General features: G+C 37.6%; 1 protein-coding gene across 17 annotated transcripts in view; it reads right to left on the bottom strand.

Annotated features, from left to right (window-relative positions):
• Positions 1-18,166, bottom strand: part of LOC124160101 (calcium/calmodulin-dependent protein kinase type II alpha chain) — a 320,103-nt gene that overhangs the window by 109,777 nt on the left and 192,160 nt on the right. For 10 of the 17 annotated variants that reach the window (XM_046535829.1, XM_046535833.1, XM_046535832.1 and 7 more), the window contains exons 9-11: positions 11,093-11,215; positions 10,481-10,564; positions 3,486-3,546 (exon numbers count right to left, since the gene is read on the bottom strand). In XM_046535829.1, coding sequence (XP_046391785.1) covers positions 3,486-3,546; positions 10,481-10,564; positions 11,093-11,215 — 268 coding nt within the window. The remainder of the gene's footprint in view (positions 1-3,485; positions 3,547-10,480; positions 10,565-11,092; positions 11,216-18,166) is intronic. The other 7 variants (XM_046535830.1, XM_046535838.1, XM_046535842.1 and 4 more) reach the window with 1 other exon arrangement.

The following is an 18,166-nucleotide window of genomic DNA, read 5'->3' as shown; positions in this document are numbered from 1 at the left end:
GTCTTCTTTCCTCAGTGTCCATGTTTCCACACCATATACAGCTACACCCCAGATCAGACTCTTCACTAACCATTTCTTTAAACTCTTGCATAATGATCCTCTCAGAAGCTCGTTCCTGTTCATGAACGCCTCCTTTGCTAGTGCAATTAGCTTCCTGATGTCCTTGCTACTTTGTCCGTTTTCCTCTAATGTGCTGCCTTAATAGTTGATTGCTCTACCTGCTCAAGTTTATCCCCACCTACTTTTATCTTGAGCCTCACATTCCTTGCTCTCGATGCTTGACAAAACCGCATTACCATTACGTATTCCTTCCATCCACTCTGTACCTCTTCTCGCTCACTTAGCATCCTCCCATTTTTAGCCTTAATTTTAGACATGGCTTGTCCTCTTTTGCCGCCTAATAGCGACTTAACTTTGGCATACAACTTGCCTGCTTCTTCATACTTCTGGAACTTTTCCATTTCCTCACACTGCCTTTTCCAACAAGCCTCCCTTGCTCTCTTAGTTTCATGCCGTAATCCATTATTAATTTGTCTATACATTCTTTTGCCCTTCTCTGTGTCCACGTTCTACCACTTTCCTTCTCTCCTCCATTTCTTTTACCATTGCCTCCGTAACCCAAAGCTTCTTTATCCTTCTGCTGTCAACGTACACTATTGACTTATCCGCTGCTTTGAAAATTCCCGTTTTAATATTTTGCCACCCTTCCTCTACAGTCTGCATACTTCCAGTCTCCCGCATTCTAATGTCCACTAGTTCCTGATATTCTAACCTCATAGTCCCCTTCGGTGCTTCTACATTCCATTTCCTTTCCTTCCTAACTTTCATAAATCTTTTGAAACTTACGCTGCATTTCATGAGCACTAGGTTGCGTCTGAATCCACATCCGCTGCAAGGAAGCTGCACGAGTTTTTCACACTATTCCTAAACCTCTGCCTTACCGTAACATACCTGATATCTCCCTACATCCCCTGGTGTTTTCCGTGAGTACCTTTGCACTATATGATGATTGAACCACGTGTTTGTGATGAATAATTTGTTTCTCCTGCAAAATTCTGCTGCTTTCTCTCCCCTATCGTTCCATATTCCTAGTCCAAATTCTCCTATTTGGTGTCCATCCCTCCCTTCCCCGACTAAAGCGTTCCGGTCCACCATCATTACCAGATTTTTCTTACCCGGAGTGTGTCTAATTATTTCCTCGAGCTGTTCATAAACCTCATCTACTTCTTCCTCCCTATGATTGCTAGTGGGCACTTGAACCACCACAAGATTGGTGGGCCGCGCCTCCATTTCTACCACTAGAATCCTATCGCTTACCTAGTCTATACCTACCAAACGCTTACCCATCTTCCCATTTAATACTAACGCTATCCCTCGCTGGCTTTCCTCCCCACCACTATATATAACCCTATAACTATCACTCCAATAGTCCCCCCCATCCCTCCACCTCACCTCGCATAATCCAAAGATATCTATCCTCCCTTTATCCATTTCCTTTTTGATATTTTCTAACTTCCCCGCCCTCATCATTGTCCTCACATTCCACGCCCCTACATTTATAGCCGACTTCTTCTTCTTGGTCTTCTTTTCTTCCTTCTTCATTGCTGCTGCTGCTGATGATGATGATGATAAGTCTCTGCAAGGATTTCGCATGTTTACGACCCCGAGGACCTTGCCTCCCTCGCTGCCATGCCCGACACCCAACCATTGCGGACGGGTCCCGAGCGATGAGATTCCGATGCTCATTTGGCTGTACCCCATGTTTGCAGGGAAGAGATAGTTGGTAGGGTTTCCCACTTATATTCCAGCAGTGTTTTTTATGTGACACCATCACGTTGACTACCTTTCGTCTGGCTCCTACCCTTCGACCTATCTGGCATGGGTGGCCCTACAGGGAATAATTAACAATTAATCCCACCAGTGCAGCTCTAGGGCCCATAGGAACGGGCAAGCCTTTCCACCGTAACACGGTTGTAGCCCAAGGGAAAGGACATCGAGAATATAAGAAAAATTTATTTTCATTTAACAAATAAAAATTGGTAGGTAACTATGACCAGTATTAGCTTAGTTACTATCTCTAAACAAATCATAATCATTGCAAGAAAGTTATGTCAAAATTCTTGCCTCTTCCTTTCAATTAATTTACAATCAAATTCTCTATCTTTTTATCTTATTATTGTAAAAAACATTTTAATAAACTTTCATGCCTTTATGTATCAAATTAATGAAATCATATTCATTCATAGCCCTAATGAAGGTATAAAAATCTACCGATAAGTTGGCCAAAAATTTGGCATTCACTATTTAAAGACATACACTCCAAGACACTAATTAACATTAAAAATTTAGATCAAGAGAAAAAACTCGATTGTGTTTTATAATAGGAATAATTTTGTATTTATCAGAGTAATTGGTGATTGAGAAGTACCTACCATGGTGGTGCAGTAAAACACATTGCACTCGTACATGAATGATGAATTCAACCACTGAAGTAGGAACTGTTCGTGAAGTTTATAGCTCAGCCTACCACGATAAAAATTGAACCAAAGCTCCTTCAATCATCTAACTGATAGAAGACAATGATGAATAGAATTGCTAAGTGTGTACATTTACAGATATTTTTTATTAGTAGTTCCTCATGGAATACCCGTAGTAGACTGTTGTTCAATCCTGTAACTTGTGAGATTTACAACCTACAAGTACATATTCCAAATGAATTAAGAAAAGGAATGCAATAAGAGGCAAATGAAATCAAAGCACACATTTTGTGAACCAAGAGAGGAGGAAAAAAACTGTTTTCACCACATTTTCTCCATAATAAAGAGATTCAACTTCATTATTTAATACACGAAATTAATCTGGCTGAAATACAAAAATTTATGGGCTGCAGATCCAGCTAAAGAACTGATTTTCTCCATACAACTTCAAGTCATACAAAATTCAAGAGAGAGCGTGGTTAACATTATGTAAGTAACCCCAAAGACCAAGATGCTGTCACAATCACCCCATGCACAATTGTACATCGGAAACAACTTGACAAACACAAGTTTGCTCACACGATGAAACTATCCACAGCCAGAAGATAACATCAATTCCCCATTGGCCATTTCAGCAAGACAAAACCTCCATGAGTGTTAATACTCCATAACAGTGCAGGTGAGGTATCAATGAAAGGCTTGGCTTGTTTATACATAAATGCTTTGACCTGGTAATCAAGTTCCTAATGAATCATAATTGGTTTATGCAGAGATGAGAGAGTGCACAATGAGTGACAATAGAGACCAAGTGTTGCTTCTCTCCTCTAAAATGAAGTCCTGGCCAATGCAAATAGTCAGTGCATCCCAAGGAAGGAAAGACAAGAGAAGATTTTCACAGCCGATAGGACATGCACCTCGTGAGAGGGAGGGGGCGGTGGGGGGTGGGGGGGCTGACTCCACTCACATCAAACGTGCCTGGCACAGCAGAGAGGGGCTGGAGGTACTTACCGTGGGCATCATACTTACTGGAGAAGTTTCGTGTAGCTAACATAGTGGTTAGGATGGCTCCCTGAAACACAAGATCAAAGAAACATAAATACCTATTGGATAAATACATTCCTTACAAATGAAATATGCTCCACCCAAAATTTTAGCTTAGAAAATAAACAATGGGCAAAGTAAACACCAATCATAGATAATGAATGCATTGACCAACAGGGAAAAGAATCTTCGACATCTTAAGTAGCTGATTTCCCATCGGCAAGAGTAGCCATCACAATGTCCTCGTGCTCTCCATGACATTCGCTTCACACTAAGTTCACACACCCATGTGGTGTAGGACAATTTTGATTCCCTCCAAACATTATAAAAATGGAAGAAGTCACAGGGCCATTCCATTTAAATCCATGCAGAAGGCCGCCATTTGGGACACTTCTAAAAAATATATAGTATCTTGTAGACACATATAATGAAGGTTTACAAATTGGCCTCTTTCCACTTTCTAAGAAAATTTTTCACTAAGTTACAGACGTTAAAAAATAGGCCATTCTGGCTAGCTAGGAGAAAACAGTTCTCCTTCAAATGCCTAAAATTGGGGCAGTGATGAGCAATTTCATGAATATCTTTCTTGATAACTAAGTTAACAGCATAATTGGTTTTGTTAATCTTGAAGTTTGGTCACATGAAGTCTGCATTCAGTTCTACGCCAATTTATTTGTCAACCTCAGGGCTTCGGAGTTGGATCCGAACACTTGTTAAATGGATAAAAAGAAAACAACAATATGGTAATCCACATACTACAATAAATAATTTATGAATTACTAAATGGTTTCTCTTCTCCTGGGAATTGGTAGGTTGAATTGAACTACTAAATTCATTTGTTTCTGAATGGAGCCCTGAGGATGGAAACTAAATTTGTCAAAATGATGACAAGAAATAAACTCAACCTTTCATTGACCAAACCTCTTTTAGATTCACTAATACATATATGGCAATAAATAATAAGGCTAGAAGGTTGAAAATTTCTTCATTCAAAATGACTTCTAATTCTAGTCGCCAGTTATATAATAAAATAAAACTTTTAAGTCAAATAGTCAATCTATTTATATATGCATATAAAACAAAGTCGAAGATTGAGTGAGTCACACCATTTATAACTAGAGAACAGCTGTGCACATTTTAATGATACTTGGTTATTTGGATTCGTCTCAGCCCCGGATAACAGAATAAACATTAAAAAATAGTGACAGTTCTTATAAAAATTATCTTGATCTTAGGGGTATTTTTTTAGTAATTGGTTATACTGCAAAAGCTGTCAAGTCAGTCCAAAGTAATTTATTTGTTTTATTTTTGCCATTTCAATGAATAAGCTTCATAACAATTTTATAAACAATTTAATATTTAACACATACCTAAAATATTAAAATAATATTAAAATCATTCAAGTCAAGCTAAGCTCAGGTCAAGTTGAGTCGTCAACAAACATTACTACCATGTGTGAATACACATTTCCAAGCAATTGTTGACTATCAGTAATCGCTGTGTTCCTGTCAACAAATTGACCAGATTGATTTCATTTCCTCCAAACTTCTGCAATTTTGTTTCATTGCAAGATGAGCTCATCAAAGAAGTGTACCCGAATATGATTAATAACCACAAAAATAAAAAATGCTTGAGTAAGCGAGCGATTTTGGTGGCTAAGAACGAAGATGTGGATGACTTATTTCATAATTCAGAATCAAATCTTGATATGAGTGAGATAAAAATGCTCGAGTGATTGTGAGTGACAATTGTGGTGGCCAAGAACGAAGATGCGGGTGACTTACTTCGTACCTAATTCAGAATCAAATCGTTGGTGCTCAGCATTCACTCAAATCAACTGGCAGTGTAACAAAGGAAGACCAAGTCACCAATTACCCCTGTGAATTTTTAAACCTCTTGGATGTGCCTGGCTGCTGGACGACCACACAATTTACAGCTTAAGGATGGCACGGCGGTCATGATCTAGGCTTTTCAGCATCTAAACCAACCAAAACTATGGAATGGAACACACTTGGTGATTCAATAAAACTGATAATCAATGTGATTCACCCAACTACACTCAACGGAAAATTCAAAGGAAGTTCTCATTCCGAGGATGTCCATGATCCCAACCAATATGCCCTTGGAGTTCAAACAAATTCAATTTCCAATCCGTGTTGCATTCGCGATGACGATTAACAAATGACAAGGTGAGTGTTTGTGGTCATAATATAGAAAACCTATGTTTTTCTCAGGGTCAAATATATGTGGCATGTTCACATGTTGGTAACCCGGCGGTAGTCGCGCCCATTTTCCGAACATAAACGGTCGCGTGGGGTGTCTCTGACACCCCAAAAGATTTTCTTCAATTTCTTTCAAATTGTATATATTATTTAAAAATTTCACATCTCGACCTATCCTTTGTTTATTTAGGAATGGCTATACGATATATTCCAAACCATAAATTCAACTTTTATTTTTTTTTTTAGAAAATTTTTTGAATACCCTATTTTCCAGTAGGCAGTCCCAGTTCCTCCGGAAAAATTGCCAACTTTTTTTTTGTTTCAGCCAAAGAACACAGTTGAAATGTTGAGATATAAATACATGGCATATACTTTTATAAACATCAATCACTGTATCTCATCATATTTTCAGCGTCGACCTCTATTTGCCTTACGTAAATACTAATAAATGTACAAAATTAATTTACTTATCGATATTGAATTGATTTCCCAAAATGTGTTCTTGAGGAAAAATTTACGATGATATTACGGTCACTTATAACTATTGAAATACTCCTGTTACAAATTAGATACAGTATTGGAAAGGTAAACTTACAAATATGTTGTCCTCAACAGAAGTTCAATTTCGCGCTTTTGGAAAGTTTTATTGAATCAAACGAATGTAGAAAATAAATCATGTAAAGTATTTACTTGCTTCTAATCACTTCGCAAACTTTTCAGTAAATGTGTACCACGCATTAGTTTCTAACACAGTTCACAGTATATTTTTGTTTTTATATATCTTGGAAAAAAACATCTTTCAACTTTTTTTCTTTTTTCTCCTCATCCTTTTCTCAGGCTCATATTTGCATATTCATATACGCATATTCCTCTATTTTTCAAGTCTCTAGAGATCGTGGTCAATATCGATCTAATTTTACTGTATGGAAAAGTTAACGATCGAGTCATCTCATGAAGAAAACTTCTTTGCAAAGTTATAGTGAATTGGAATACCTAGGTATAACAAATGCACTGATGTCAGCAGTGTTTGGCAAATGAAAGAAAATGGCCATGGACCATCTACTGATTTTTCTGTTTGTATGATAGATGCTGCCTATTTTGTCTAATGTGGCTAGACCTCCTTCAGTGCAGTTATAAAAGGTCAATATTTCCGGTTTTCTTTTATTATCTGTTCGTCTTGGATTCATTGATAGAAATAGCTGTGTGAATTGTTGGCGAAATAATTACATTCTTTGACCATTTTACGACGCAGGAAACTAGAGCTTCTTTCTTCCTAAACCAAAATAAGCTACTATTTTCTTCTTTCTTTTACATATACGACTTTCAGTGCTAAATCTCTTTTATTTTTTGCGCACTGTTCCCGCAACCGTCAAATTATTGCTTAGAATTTCATCCGCTTGCGGAATATTATTGAACCAGTACTTCAAATTTTTTTTGGAATTCGTATGATAAATTAAGGGTGTTGGTATTTAGGCGCCCCTCGCTAACTAATTATTCAAACTTTTTCGAAAATCTTTTTTTGCCTATCCTTGTATACCCGAGGGTCATCGAAATCCGAGTGACGATTTTGGAATTTCCAAAAAAATGTTTTTTGGGACAGCCTACTGGGGCATGTTTATGCAGTGCACTTTTCCTAACCGAGTAATAAATATTGTGCCACAAGTCATGACATATTAATGCTGCTCCCTAGGGGCTAATCTCACGAGCTTTTGAGCATCAGTCAAGCATTGGCCTAGCATTGCGCCTAAAGGGGGGGGGACAAGTTTACTCAACAGACTTTGGCCTCAAAATATTTTTTTTACGGTTTAAAACACAAATAGACCAAAAAATGGAATGAATAAAATTTTTACTTTATAAACAGTTTTATAAAACTACAATGCCTAAATTGGAAATTCTCTCTGCGTATACTTTCCCCAGACTACCCTATTTCAATTGAATAAAGAAAATGTCCATCTAACAAGTCATTGCAATGGTTATTTTTTGTAGTTTCTTGATTCTTTTCCTTAATTTATTATAATATGTTAAACCTTATTAAAATCAGTACAGCAGCCACTCTTGATTTGTAAATGGTGTGACCAAACTGTTCATTGATAGTAATTAGGTACGCACGCACTACATACAATGTTCACGAGGTCAGCTAGTGTAATATAAATTTCAATCGTTTAAAAATAACAACATTGTTCCAACCTGGAAGATTTGATCTATAGCCCAGAAAAGTGCTGTGAGCATACAAATTAGCTAAATGTGCAGTACATATATATGTACATATTTTAGTGGCATTGTGTTTGCCTCCAATGTGATTTGTACTCTATAAGACAGGTACGACTTTGAAGCATGAAAAAATGAAAATTTTGCACTAACAACGGAAGCAGCATGTCAAATACACATTAACCCAGACTGGCTAAAATAAAACAACAGCAGTCAACTGAAGTCCATGCAAACAAAAAGGCCAATATTTTTTAAGCTTAGATATTATGATATTTTTTAAATTTTGTATGCAACACTCATCAGTCGTGCTGGGAAGTAGGGACATTGCTGGCTGTAATCATTTTTCAGAGGTAGGGACTGTAACTTTGATGCTTTAATGCTACCGTAGCTGTATACATATCTTCACCATAGTTTACAAGTAAATATTTGAAAAAATAAAAAAGATTAAAAAACCCACTTTTTCTGATATCAGTATAAAATACACTATATTAGCTTTTCAAATTACTCAGAGAATAGTAGCACATGGGTGCTGACTATGTTTAGTAGAGGAAGATGAGGTGGAGTAAGGATTCGCACGCAATATTGATATCAATTTACCTAATCAATAGGTACCCACTCTCTATTATCTGAATGATAAAAAGTTTATTTTTGATATTTTTGTGCATTTTATAGTGTTTCTGGGAAAAATAGCATTTTCAAATCTTTCTTCATTTTATTTCCTACTTTTTAGAGGTGTATTATGTAATTTATTAAACCAGAGCTATATAAAAAAATTCAGCCAAAAAGATTATTCATAACATTATCTATGCATGAAGAAATTTTAAAACTATTTTCCCATATGGAAACTTAGTTAATCTTTATCGTCCTTGCAGTCCCGAAAGGGACCACCTAGTAAATAATGTTTTCGTTTATGCAGCCTTGCACTCCTTTTAGGGACCACAGAGAGACAGATTGTTTAAAATCAGCTTATAATGAGTTTCATCACTGAGATGGTGTAAATATATTTTTAGGGTCCTGGAATGACACTCGATAAGATCAGAAAACAGGTTACACTTGCCCTTTGACTTAAAGCCATCCTTTAAGGTTAAGTAATTAGAGTAAAATAGAACATATGTATTTCAAATATCTGAATGTTGAATATCGTATTGTCATCAGAAGCAGACTAGTGTGCAAAATCTCAAGACAATCTCATAAAGGGGAAAAGGGTTAAAAGTCATTTACAAGATTTATTTGATGAAACAGACGAAGCAAGTTAAGAAAAAATTATTAAAGAAACAAAGTTATTCATTCTTAATGATGCTTGTTTGTTTGATGATGGAGATAGGTTATCCTCCGCTAAAAATGTTTTATAGACTTATTTTTTTTAACTAGATGTAAGCACTATTGAAATTCACCAAAACATCGGCACACTTCCATTTTCTCATCAGGTTGCAAGCCAGAGAGAATTTCATGGACACCATTTGCTGGGAAAGGGTCAAGTCATACATTGATGTAAGTGACTTGATGCAGTCAACTGGGTGCACTGCATACTTAAGGAGAAAATCAGTGACTAGAGGTTTTTCCATTGTTGAAAAATACAGAAAATATGTAGGAGCCAAACACTTCCTATTCAATTAAAGCGATGACAACCTCAACACAACACTCAACCAGAGGATGGTGGTCAGAAGACGTGCAGAACTATTGCAGCAGCATGAGCGCAACATGCTGTTGACACTAAGAAGCTATCCAGATCTCCACGATGAAAATGGAAGCATACTGCCAGTGTAATTAATTCATTTTTAAAGGAAAGAAATGAAATTTTCATTACACCGAGATATGACGTGTGAAACCAGGAGCCACCAAAGGCAATGCATACCATTTAATCAATTAAGGCACATTTAAGAATGAAATAGATTTAAGAGTCTGGCAGCTTATTCAGGACTGAAATACAAACAGCCTGAAAGTCATAATCTTCAATGATTATGATCACTCATGAAGAAAGGATCCCCTTACAGCATTTGTAGCATAGATTAACGTAAGGTCATCACAAACTTCACACTTTTCATTGAACATTTTCAGATATGAGAGATGTTTACCCATTGTTTTTTAAAACTCCTTGCAATGCCTCCGCAACACCTTTTGACCTCTTCTAGCTTCATACACTGGACACCACCAGAATTACTCCACACACGCATGCAGCACAATGCGTGTGCTTTCCCCCTACCACTCTGCCCACCCCCTCCACCCCACCCCACCCCCACTTCCGACACCAATGAAATGTTTTCACTTACTTTGATCAATATGAGGTTAAAAAATCTTTTACACAAAAGGTGCTACAATAGTGTCAAGGGATACTTAGAAAGTTCTCTAATAAACATAAGACAAAGTGATATTATCGTATTCATTTCCTATTCCTGTATTCTCACAATATGTACATATGGTGTGCGTAACTCATACTGTTATGTTGGACAACTATATTCAACTCTTGATGAAGCAATGCATGCTCTTACCAGTGGGAGAACATAAATACTATCAATTATAAATTGAGGATACCTTGAGTTTGCGCCTGGCGTTGAACTTCTTTAAACAGTCCACAGTCTCCTGCCTGTGCACCACTGATGCGACGCGCTCCCGTTGCTAAGGAGAGATCATTGGGTAAACATTATTTCACAAACCAATCATATTGCATATGCACTTACTTAACAGATTAATCTAATCAAATTTGTGATGATTTTAGTGCAATTACCATTCCACCAAAAAGCAACAGTGCATTCAGCCCATTTCCTCATGAACAAAAATGCGTGCTCAGACGTTTTACCTAAGAAACACTTCTATCAGTGTGAACTGAAAAACTTGCACTGTACAAACAAAAAGGAGATGAAATACATAATAAAATGTTAGGCTAAGGAGAAATTTAATACTATCATCCTTGAATAAGACTGTATAAATAAATACATATGTATGACCAGTGCATATGAATGAATGGGCTGCAATGCACCTCTTATGAAATGTGCTCTAATGAAGCTAAGACGTATCAATCAAAGTTCTCTCAGCATTGCATTGCATTGCATTGACGGGGAGAGGGCTCAAAGAGGGTTTACATGCTCCACACTGCCAAAAACTTTATCAAGGTCTTTTTCAGTCGCTCGTTGCAGCCATACTTACGCAGATCCATGGGTGCTTGAGTGCTTCCGATGCGGTTATTCTCTTTGCTGGATTGACAGTGAGCATTTGATTGATAAGATTTTTGGCATCTGGAGTCACAGTGTCCCATTCTGGAGATGGATACTAGGCACAGGGTAAGTAAACAATTTGAGATTTAAAAAGATTTCCAGAGAGGAGGAAATAACAAGGCCTCATGCAGGCAAGCCTTTGATACATTTCAACTAAGTTCAACTGTTCTTTGGGGTGATTTCAAACATGGCTGACTTGAGTCACTTCCACTAAAGATATAAGGGACCACCAGAACTGTAGGCTTGCTATCAGCCAACACACACGTTGAAAATATACTCTCCAGCACTGATGATAACGTTACCTTGCATATCATGAGAAATCTTCCATCGAACAATCACAAATAACTCTATTGAATGCATATTCTAGCCAGTTAAGATCGTCAGTTATGATAGAATCCTGTGATGTGGACCAAGGAGGATGGCATCTGACTGGAGTGGAAATGGTGGAGAGCACCGATGAGCAGATGAGCAAAACTTGGAGAGGGATATGGCCAGGGCTGGGCATATATCAAATACAAGTATTTTAAAATTAGTTAATAGTACTTGGTATTTCAAATACACGACCTGAATGCATCTTGTAGTATGTATTTTAAATACAGATATTCGGTATTTTCCCATTCTAAAATAAGAAATTCATTCGTGAAATTCTTTTAAAGTCGTTCTATTAATCCTTCTGTAACATTATGCTTCAGAGACTACGTCGCTTTCGTTATATTTTGTTTTCTTCATGCTTTCAACTATCTAAAACATCCCAAGGCAGGTTATATTTTTTTAAGATTTCTTAGTTCCCATACAAATGTATATTGTATTTTAAAAGGTATTTAAAATATTATATTGTAGTTTTTTTTTCAAATAACAATGTCAAAGGTATTTTGTACTTCAAATACATTTGGAGCAGTATTGTATTTCAAATAGGTACTCTTCGGCCTGTATTTTGCCCAGCCCTGCGTACGCCACAGATCCAAATTTGAAGCGAGGCTGGAAAAGTGCCGCAAATTGTTTTCAGTTGAACTATTTATCAATGGGATCTACTCTGTCTATAACAGTTGTTCTTTTTATGAAAGAATAATTGGCAACATGACTACTCCACTATTAGAGCCCATGTATTTACTTAGATAATCAACTGACATTCCACGAAATAAGGAAACATGTTCACAGAAATGAATATTTCTTCCAGTCATTTAGAGAGAAATTGTAAACCTCGAAAAAGGGCAACACCTTCCCCTAACCTCCCTCCCTCCCTCCCAATGGTACACACAATTAATGCGCAATGAAGAGACATATGTACTATGCCATGGCCCAGAGGAGGTCTTTCTCAGAGTAGAGAAAACTGTTGGCGACAATTGTGGTGTGGGTTAATGCAAAGGGAACATATATTAACATGTTCCCTTTGCGTTTGTTAAATTGGCAATATTGCTGAAATCCAAGTGTAATTCCCATATTTCAAGCTTGTATGACAGATTTTAAACATTGCGCAGAAGTAACCCATGTTTACAGTAACAGGGATAAGTAGGAATAAGAACAGGGCGAAAGAGGAGAACGCTTCCTCTAGCATTTGAATTAGGACAATTTATCAATAATTATTTAAACTGGTATCCGCCATACTCAAGACTAGCTGACCATCAGTTACCCCTGGCTGTTTTCTTGGCAGCACAGTGCATATGTATTCCTGAAAGATTTGGAGGGACGCAAAAGGGGTATTTCTATAAGGGTGGCTGAAGGCAATTATGCATGTATAAGGAAAAATCTTCCCTAGCATTTCTATTTCATGCACTTTGGATGTTAATAGGCACAGCTGAATCAACTGCGTGCCACAAATTCACAGCACTTCGAGCTAATTTACAATTTTGTGATAGCAGTTTGAAAAGCAACCAATTAAATAAAAACTTACAGCAATGCATTTAATGTATTATGCTTTTGATGACGCAACTCAGTGACAGAGTATTTCATGATCTCAATAATTTAAAATGAAAAAATTAAAAGGGATAAGTTAACATTGACTCCATATGAAGTAATATAGATTACAATGTAAGGGAAAAGTCAATCATTGATTTGCAAAATCTATCAATGGGTGAAGAATGATTAGTGTACACTTTCACCCAATTCAAGCAATGCACATTATCCAGATAAAGCTAATTATGATCAGTTAAAAAAACATTACATCAACTCCAACACATACAAATGTTGACAACTGTGGTCAATTATAAAGTATGCTCTCGTAACAACCATACAGTCAACAAGATCAATCTCGTAAATAACATAAAGAACAATGATTTATATCAGTTCAAACTCAAGTTTTGATGGCTCACTGGGTGAGGCACTCAACTCTGGCAACGCAGAAGAAATATGGCAGAGCACAATCGAATCTATTGCATGATCAAATCTCAAAGCTGACATAAGCCTCAGGCAAATTTTTTAAAAATTCAAAGAGGTGCTTTTTTACCAAGGTCTCTCTTTGATAGCTCAGTCTTTGATATTTATATTTATTCATAATGGCTAATTGGTATGTTGATCATGGCAATGAGAATGCCATTAATTCCATTGAAATTCACATGGTGGAATTGGATCACCAAAGAGAAGGGATTTCTGTTGCATGCATGTCATTTGTCCTATAAATCTCTGATTACTCCTAAATATGTATGAAAAGGATGGAGAGGAGTCATTCCCATTTGGTGGACAGAATAGAATGAGACATTGTGCCACTAGGGTTGAAGCAGAATGCAGTAGAATGGATGTAATCGGAAACTGATGGTGGAGCATCTTAAATGAATGTAACAGCAGTCTCATTTGTAGATGACATCTCGCTTAAGTCAAAAAATGTGAGAGTCGAACACTTGAAGAAGACATGCACTAGGACATGCAAAGGGCATGCGGTACCATTGCTGAATGAAACTTTCAATTTGAGGAGTAAAGAGATCATGACCATGATAAATAAATGTAAAAGAAAGTAAACCTACGGTGAAGAATTGCCGAATCTGTCTCGTAGGACTGACACATCCAAAGTGTTTAAGGATCTCCTCCTACGCCTCTGTGGGATTAGAGTTTTGATAGTCAATATCCTCAGGTGATGAGAAGCTCTGCATCCAGATGGCGCCAGTTGCCACAATGCTATACTCAATATCTATTACATGTGTACTTGCAGAGTGTGCGTTCCATTGAGGTAAAATCTTCCTCGGGAGCAATGAAGTCAATGCAGTGGCATGAAATCCTAGCCACCCAGGCTTTGGCAACCATTTACCAAGCCATAGTTACAAAACACCTTTCGTACACTTTCCAATACCTAATTTCCTGAGGTGATGACACAAAACATTTGTTTTAACGGTCAGCAAATAAATGCAGAGCACATCAATCAATGCTTCCTTCCCATCAGTGCCCTTCATCAGATTATAAAAGACTGTGCATGGTGTCAGTTCTCAAATGCACTCAAGTTCGAATTTTCCCCTCTCCTCCTCTCTCCATTTTAATAGTGCTATGGGAGACTGAAAAATCCAGAAAATCAGAGGGTAAAAATGCCATGGAGGGTAACCGTGATGATTTTGGCAGGGGTTTATGCACAGAAAACTCCCTTTGCTTTGGGCCACAAGAGGAACCAATAGATGGCACTGGGTCAGCTCACCACTTACCAACAGTAGAAATGGACGAGGACACAAGGATGAAAGGAAAGATATACACTCACACGATAGCTGGAAAGAGACAGCTATGTAAATGTACGTACATATACACACACACCGACAACCGGGAGGTTCTGGGTTCAAGTCCCAGTCAGGCCGCATTTTTACCCTCTGATTTCTGGCTTTTTCCATCTGCCACAGCACTGTTGTCCTCATGTTCCAATCCCTTTCTTTCCTTACCTATGAATTTATTTGCCTTCTACAATGGTCTAACCACCACTCCACTCAACCTCCAGGTTAATAACCATCGAGCTTCTTGCAATCCCACCCCCCAATCTGCTTCGCCTTCTGTCCCTACACACGCCTTTTCCCATAGTTTAGATTTTGATGATTGTTTCCACAAAGGAATACTCGCCTCCCTCCCACCCTCCGCCTCACTGCTAGAATTGAAAACTTTGGAACAATCATGCATATGGCTACACCAAGCTTTCAACCCGCCCAGTCTTAACAGGGCCCACTAATCTTTATAGCCCTCTTCTCTTTCCCCCCATCCACCATTCCCCACCCTCTCCCTACCACCTTCCAATCCTAATCTCCTCAGCCTCTGGTCATCCTCTGTCCTCCTCCTCACTCCCTACTTGTCTCCTTCCAGATGAAGACTGAAACGGTCGAATATTCAAAACCTTACGTGTGGGTGTTCTTTTATTTGTGTTTAAGTTTTTATATATATATTTCAAATTCACATTCACACAAGTCACCACAGGCAAATATACAAACATAATAAGAGATAGAAATTGAAACAAAGAGACAGAAATGCAAGTACAGGACGATAACACTGTGTGGTGTGGAGATGGAATGAAGGCCGAAAACACATGGAAAATTTCACCTGAACCAGGAATCAAACCACGGACCCCCGCCGAAAACACTGGAGATAAGGTTAGTCTAGATTAGTCTAAGAATAGATAAGATTAGGTAGCAGGTGTTTTCATCCTTCATTCCATCTCCACGCCACACTGTGTTATCGTCCTGTATTTACGTTTCTGTCTCTTTGCTTCAATTTCTATCTGTTATAATGTTTGTATATTTGCCTTTGGCGACTGTATGTACGATGAAAGTCAAGTCACGTCTATTACAAGCGTCGCCTGAAAGGTTGGCTCGACTCAAATTCTACATGTAGCCAAAATTGTTATAAAATAATAAAAGACCAGCATCACATTGTGGTTAAACTTGTTTATTGAAAAAAATTCACATAAAAAGCAATCGGTACAGTACAAATATAACCCGTCATTTTTTCTGTTTTTCCTTTTTTCCTGTATAACACAAATCTCTACGTTGCCAATAGCTCCATGTAAGATACCTTTGTTGAGACCACATTCTGCTAGTTCTTTCAATGAAACCAATATTTCTATGTAGAATTTTTGATTTTCTTTACATACGTATTACAGCTATATTTACTTCTTCGTCGGATTCAGAGGTTTTGTCTTCTTTTATAGTGTCTGTCAGGGAAATGAAACATTGTTTAAAAGTTGATGTTTTAATACTTTTATGTACTGCCAAATTAATCCAATTAATGGCATCCAGCCCTGATATTTTTTTGATCACCACTGACACTGTACTCGCAGTATCTGCAGCAGCTAACAGTGATCGTATCATGTACTTCCTACATTGTGCCTTAAGCAATCTAATGACTCCCTGATCCATTGGCTGAGTGATGCTAAAATATAGTTGAGTTTATAGTTGTGTTTATCAGAAACCAAGCTAGCTCCACATGCACAAGGCAAATTTTAGAGTGACAGGCTGCATTGGAGTGAAGGAAAAGTTTGACCTCCCTCCCTTTCCTCTTCATTTTTGCATTGAAACTTTAAAGCCACTCTTCCATGATTGAAGCCTTTCTCCATGCTTTTTTATTATTTCTCCATTTGATCAGTGGCTCCTAAAGTTGGAAATAAATATATTTCAACGTGTTTGAAGCAATGTGGTCAAGGTGATTTCCCGATGACAAGAGGCTTTAGGAGCCCATCATATTTCCACCAATGACAATGGTCAAATGCTTTTTAACAGTGCTTCCCTCTAACAGAATAAGTGTAAATACAACAATTGTTTCCATTTATGTTATTTAATTTCAAGAAATAGAACTCGCAAATGCATACAAACCCTTGCAGTTTTCTTCTTTTAAGCTCAATGTTTTAGACGGCAGAGGCCTAAAAAACATTCCGGTTTCATCCCAATTATAGGTTATATAATAGATTATATAGGATATCACATGGTCGATAGTCTTTAATTTATACTTGAACCGTGCATTTCAACTTTTCTACAGTTTCCATACATTCATCGTTTGACTCGCCAACAACAATGCTCCAAAAAATATTGCATCTTGCTCTAAAGCTCTCTAGCTATCCATTAGATGCTTTAAAATCTAGTGTTCCTAAATAAACTGCAAATTCCTTTGCCTTTTATTATGCCATTGGACCTGACAATGGTATATTCCTTGATCTTGCTCGCACAAACCAATCCCAAATTAATTCGTTTAATTTTTCCTATTATCAGAGAGTTGTTTTCCTCTTTGAATGTAAACTCAGGCCTAAAATGATTCACAGAAACAATAATTATTTCATGGTGTTTTTTTTGCAAACTATTGTGGTATGGGATATGAAGCAATATATTTCTAAGGACCCTTTCAAAGTCTTTCATAATTTCATCCCTCTTCTTAATTGCTTCGTAAACTTGCGTCTTTCCACACTTCTTCTCACGTACCTATATGCCTCATGGAAAGCTTTTCTCGTTCAAATCACTCGATTAAGTCCAGTTCATTTTTCAGCGTTAATATGTTACGTGGCATGGCAGAAATCAATCAGCAGTTCCTCTTATTCCTAGCGTTCTGTGTTGTAGTCTTACCCCGTCAACAGCAAGTAGGAGAATGATGCCTTCTAATTTGGTTGCAAGCAAGACTGCACAAACTGTTTGCGTATGTAGAGAGAGGAGAGGGTTCTACGAGTTGGAGGGAAGGTAAGCATGCAAGCATGGGCTGGAGAAATTGTTCAGAAAGAGAAAGAAGGTGACGAAAGAAGGGGAAGAGGGAAGAGGGGGGAGTGCTGTTGAGCATTTGACAAAATATACGCCAAACGAAACTCACAGTGGGACATTAGGCACTAGAGGAGGGTTAACGCTACGTTTAGGCAGACATGGAAGTGTTTTGGTCAAGATTGATGCCATATTCCCTCGCGCGAAGTGATGTCAGTCAACAATGACATACACCATAGAGAGCGAAAGATACCTTTGGCTGTTTCCGTTTTAAGGATTGTTTCCCAGGAAGAGGGCTTTACTGAAAATTTTAGGATTTCACTGCCTTATGGTAAAAATTAAAGAAATTGTTTTCTGTAATTCCGCTTAACCCA

Source organism: Ischnura elegans, chromosome 6 (assembly GCF_921293095.1).
Source record: "Ischnura elegans chromosome 6, ioIscEleg1.1, whole genome shotgun sequence".
Taxonomy (NCBI): domain Eukaryota; kingdom Metazoa; phylum Arthropoda; class Insecta; order Odonata; family Coenagrionidae; genus Ischnura; species Ischnura elegans.
This window is presented reverse-complemented; position numbering and strand designations above follow the sequence as displayed.